This window comes from Cystoisospora suis, assembly GCF_002600585.1.
Source record: "Cystoisospora suis strain Wien I chromosome Unknown contig_2334, whole genome shotgun sequence".
Classification (NCBI taxonomy): Eukaryota; Apicomplexa; class Conoidasida; order Eucoccidiorida; family Sarcocystidae; genus Cystoisospora; species Cystoisospora suis.
Genome location: NW_027155133.1, coordinates 7479 through 10846, shown reverse-complemented (window position 1 = coordinate 10846; position 3368 = coordinate 7479). Strand labels below are relative to the sequence as shown.

General features: G+C 42.9%; 1 protein-coding gene across 1 annotated transcript; it reads left to right on the top strand.

Moving 5' to 3' along the window:
* Positions 1–16: 16 nt before the first annotated feature.
* Positions 17–3366, top strand: CSUI_004878 (uncharacterized protein; the record flags this gene model as incomplete). Its single annotated transcript, XM_068065059.1, has 3 exons — positions 17–156; positions 770–840; positions 1086–3366. Coding segments are annotated over exons 1-3 (2439 nt in total), but the record flags the coding sequence as incomplete, so codon positions are not given.
* Positions 3367–3368: the final 2 nt, after the last annotated feature.

Genomic DNA, 3368 nt, shown 5'->3' with positions numbered 1-3368 from the left:
GGGGGGGGGGGGGGTGCTGGTAGTAATAGCGGTGTGGGTAGTAGTAGGAGTAGTAGTAATGTAGGGTACATGCGAGCGGTCCTCTTATGTCTACAAGAGCTCTTGAGGATCGCTGCATGCGCTGACGCTTCTCTTGCGGATGTCTTGCTTCAAAAGGTAAGGAAAGAAAGAAAGAAAGAAAGTTGTCTCGAAGAAACGTGGCGTAAAAAGACAGACACTGAGATAGATAGATAGATAGATAGATTAAAGATAGATAGATAGATAGATCGTGTTTGTGTATGTGGAAATCTGTATGGATGTAGGCCGTGAATGTTCCATGTGGAGAAGCGAAGAAAGAGACGTGGAAGAGAGAGATGTCGAAGAAATCTCTTAACAGTCGATTTCTCTCTTTTCTCTTTCTTATTTTGTTGACTATCTCTCTGGTGTCTGTGAGGCTTCTCTTTGCATCAGCGACTTTTCAATAGACATTCTTTCTCTTCTTTCTCCATGTCTAGGAAAGAGGTTTCTAAGGCTATGTGTAGAGATCTATCTTTTTACTTCTCTACCGATCACTCTCGGAACGACTAGAAAAGTTATCTTGGTTCTCCTCCTCTTTACCTTGCTTCTCTCTCTCTTTACCTTTCTTTCCCTCTCTCCTCATCTTTCTCTCTCTCTCTTTCTCTGCTTATCTTTCTCTCCTCCCCCTCTCTCTCTTTATCTATGTCTATTTTTCTTTCTCATTCTTTCTTTCTTTCTTTCTTTGTGTGTTTCGTCATTTGTATCGAATCAGGTGTACAGGATGCTTGAGGAGTTGCCTCGCCTTCATAGCGCTGTCGAAGTGGATGGCACCTTTCTTACCTGGTAAGAAAAAGAAGAAGAAAGAAGGAGAAGAAGACAGAGAAAGGGAGCTTGTCGTTTGCTTGCGTGTGTTCTTTTGGAGAGATGGATTTGGTAGGCAATGGAGACAGCTAGGGCTTTTTCTTTCTCTTCTGATAAAGGCGGAGGAAGTGTTCACAACCCTCTCTTCTTCACTCGTCTTTCTTTCCTTCTTCGTGTCTATTCTCTTTCTCTTTCTTTCTTTGTGTGTTTCGCTTCTTCTCTTTCAGTGATCGACAATCGATATCTCTCTTTTATCCTCTCTGTCTCTTAACGACCCATACACATGAAGACATACGACGATGTGCATGTAAAGCTCTCGCCTTATCGTCGGAGGCATCGATTGTCCAGAAGATCACCTCCTCCTTAGCATCGAAACACTCCCCTTCCTATACGAGTAGCTCCTCGAGTCAGGAGAAAAGAAAGGGCCAGAGAACCTTTACGAAGAAAGAAGAAGAAAGCGAAAGCGAGGGAGATGAAAGCGAAGAAGAGAAAAGCCATATAAAGATAATGAGAGATGAATTAACGTTCGGAATGAAGAGAAGAGAAAGAAGAAATGACTGCTCCGAAGATCGGCTTGCCAGTCAACGAAGGGGAGGTCTAGTGAATACAGCAAGAGATCTTGAAGAATTTTCGACAGAAAGGGAAGAAGACTTTTTGTCATATCTCTTCCCGTCTTGCAGTGTACCTACACCTCTCATTGCTACTGTCCCTCTGGAATCCAAAGCTTCTTTAAAGAAACAAAGAAAAGAAGAAAAGAAGAAGAAAAGGATGAAGGAGGAAGATGAACCCTCTCCTTCTCTTTCTTCTCCTCCGCTTTCTGCGAAATCGATACAGGGAGGAAAACAAGGAGATGACAAGAAAAGAAAGAGAAAGAGAGATGCAAAGGAAGAAGAAGAAGATGTTGAGAATGAAGAAGAGATTATAGAAGAAGGAACAGAGAGAGAGAAGGCATCGAAAGAGGAAGAGACCAAGGAGGGTAGGGGTGAAGGAGTGAAGTCGCCGTCGATTGCTAAAGAGAAAGATGAAGAAAGAGAGGTCATAGAAGTTGAAACTACAGGAGAGACCAATAGGGAGCAGCAAAAGAGAAAGAAGAAAAAGAGAAGAAAGAAGAAGAAGGGTGGTATTTTATCTGAGGAGATAGGCGGGGTGACCAAAGAGAATGAAGAGGAAAAGTGCAAGGAAGATCATGAAGAGGAGAAGAAAAAGAAAGAGGAAGAACGACAGAGAGACGTCGAAGGAGACGATGAAAGAGTGAAGGAGGTAGAAGAAGAGAAGCCAGCGCAGGGAGAAAGAGAGAAAGAGAAAGAAGAAAGAAAAGTCAGAGAGGGAGAAGAAAGAGAAGACCTAAAGGAGAGAGAACCGAAAGAGAGAGAAGAGAAGAAGTCTGGTATCGGCATAGAGAAAGAAGAAAGAGATAGTGAGAAGGAGGAGAAAGCAGAGGAAGAAAGAAGGGCCCCCCTGGGAGAGGTTGAAAGCAAGGGTGGACTCGAGTGTCAAGAGAAAGAGATTCTTATCATGCCTACGGAAGAGATAGAAAAGAAAGAAAAGGAGAATGAAAAGGAGACCCAGTTGATTTCTCTGATACATGAAGGAAGAGAAGAAGAAGAAGAAGGAGACCAAGAAGTCTTAAGAACAAAGGAAGAAGAAAAGAAGACGCAGAGTGAAGAAGAAGCGGACAGCCGTGATGCGGGTGTGAAGATTCTCGATGAGACAGGGTCTAGTGTCGGTAGAGAAGAAGATCGTCGTGAAGGACAAGAGAGAGAAGAAAGGCAAGACAAAGAGAAAGAAAAGGAAGAAGAGGAGAATAAGAAGGAAGGGGATGACGAAAGAGAGAAGAAGGAGAGAGGTGAAGAGAGAGAAGAAAAAGAAAAAGAAGATGAAGTCAGTGAGAAGGAGAGCCATGGCTTCTCTTCTTCTGATCGAGAAGCGGAAGAAGAAGAAGAGAAGAAGAAGAACAGAAGATTAGATGAAGAAAAAGAACTTATCATTTCTCAGAAAGAAGAAAAAGATGAAGAAATAGAAGAAGAGAAAGAGACGGAATGTCTCCTCTTAGAGAAGGAAGAATCTTTATCTTCTACGTCGTTACCTTCTACCCATCCTATGTATACATCTTCCTCTTCATCTTGTTCCTCTATCTCTTCATTCTTCTCATGCTGTTCTTCCTCTTATCTTCCCTCTGACTGCTCTTCTTCTTCTTCTTCGTCAACTCCTCCTGTCTGTACACCTCCCCCTGCCTTTTCATCTTCTTCGCTTTCTTCATCTCTTCTTTCTTCTTCTTCTTCGGCTGTTCTCCGCTCCTCTTCTTTCTTTGTCTCTTCTCTCTCTAACTCTTCATCGTCTTCCTCTTGCTCCGCGATGATCGAGAGAAAGTCTACAGAAACTAAAGGAGACCTGTGTCTTATCGATGCTAATAGGCCAGCGTCTGCGCCAGGAGAAGAAGACCAAGAAAAGAAGAAGGAGAGAGAGAACAAGTTCAAGGAAGAAGAGGACAAAGAAGAAGAAGAGAGGAA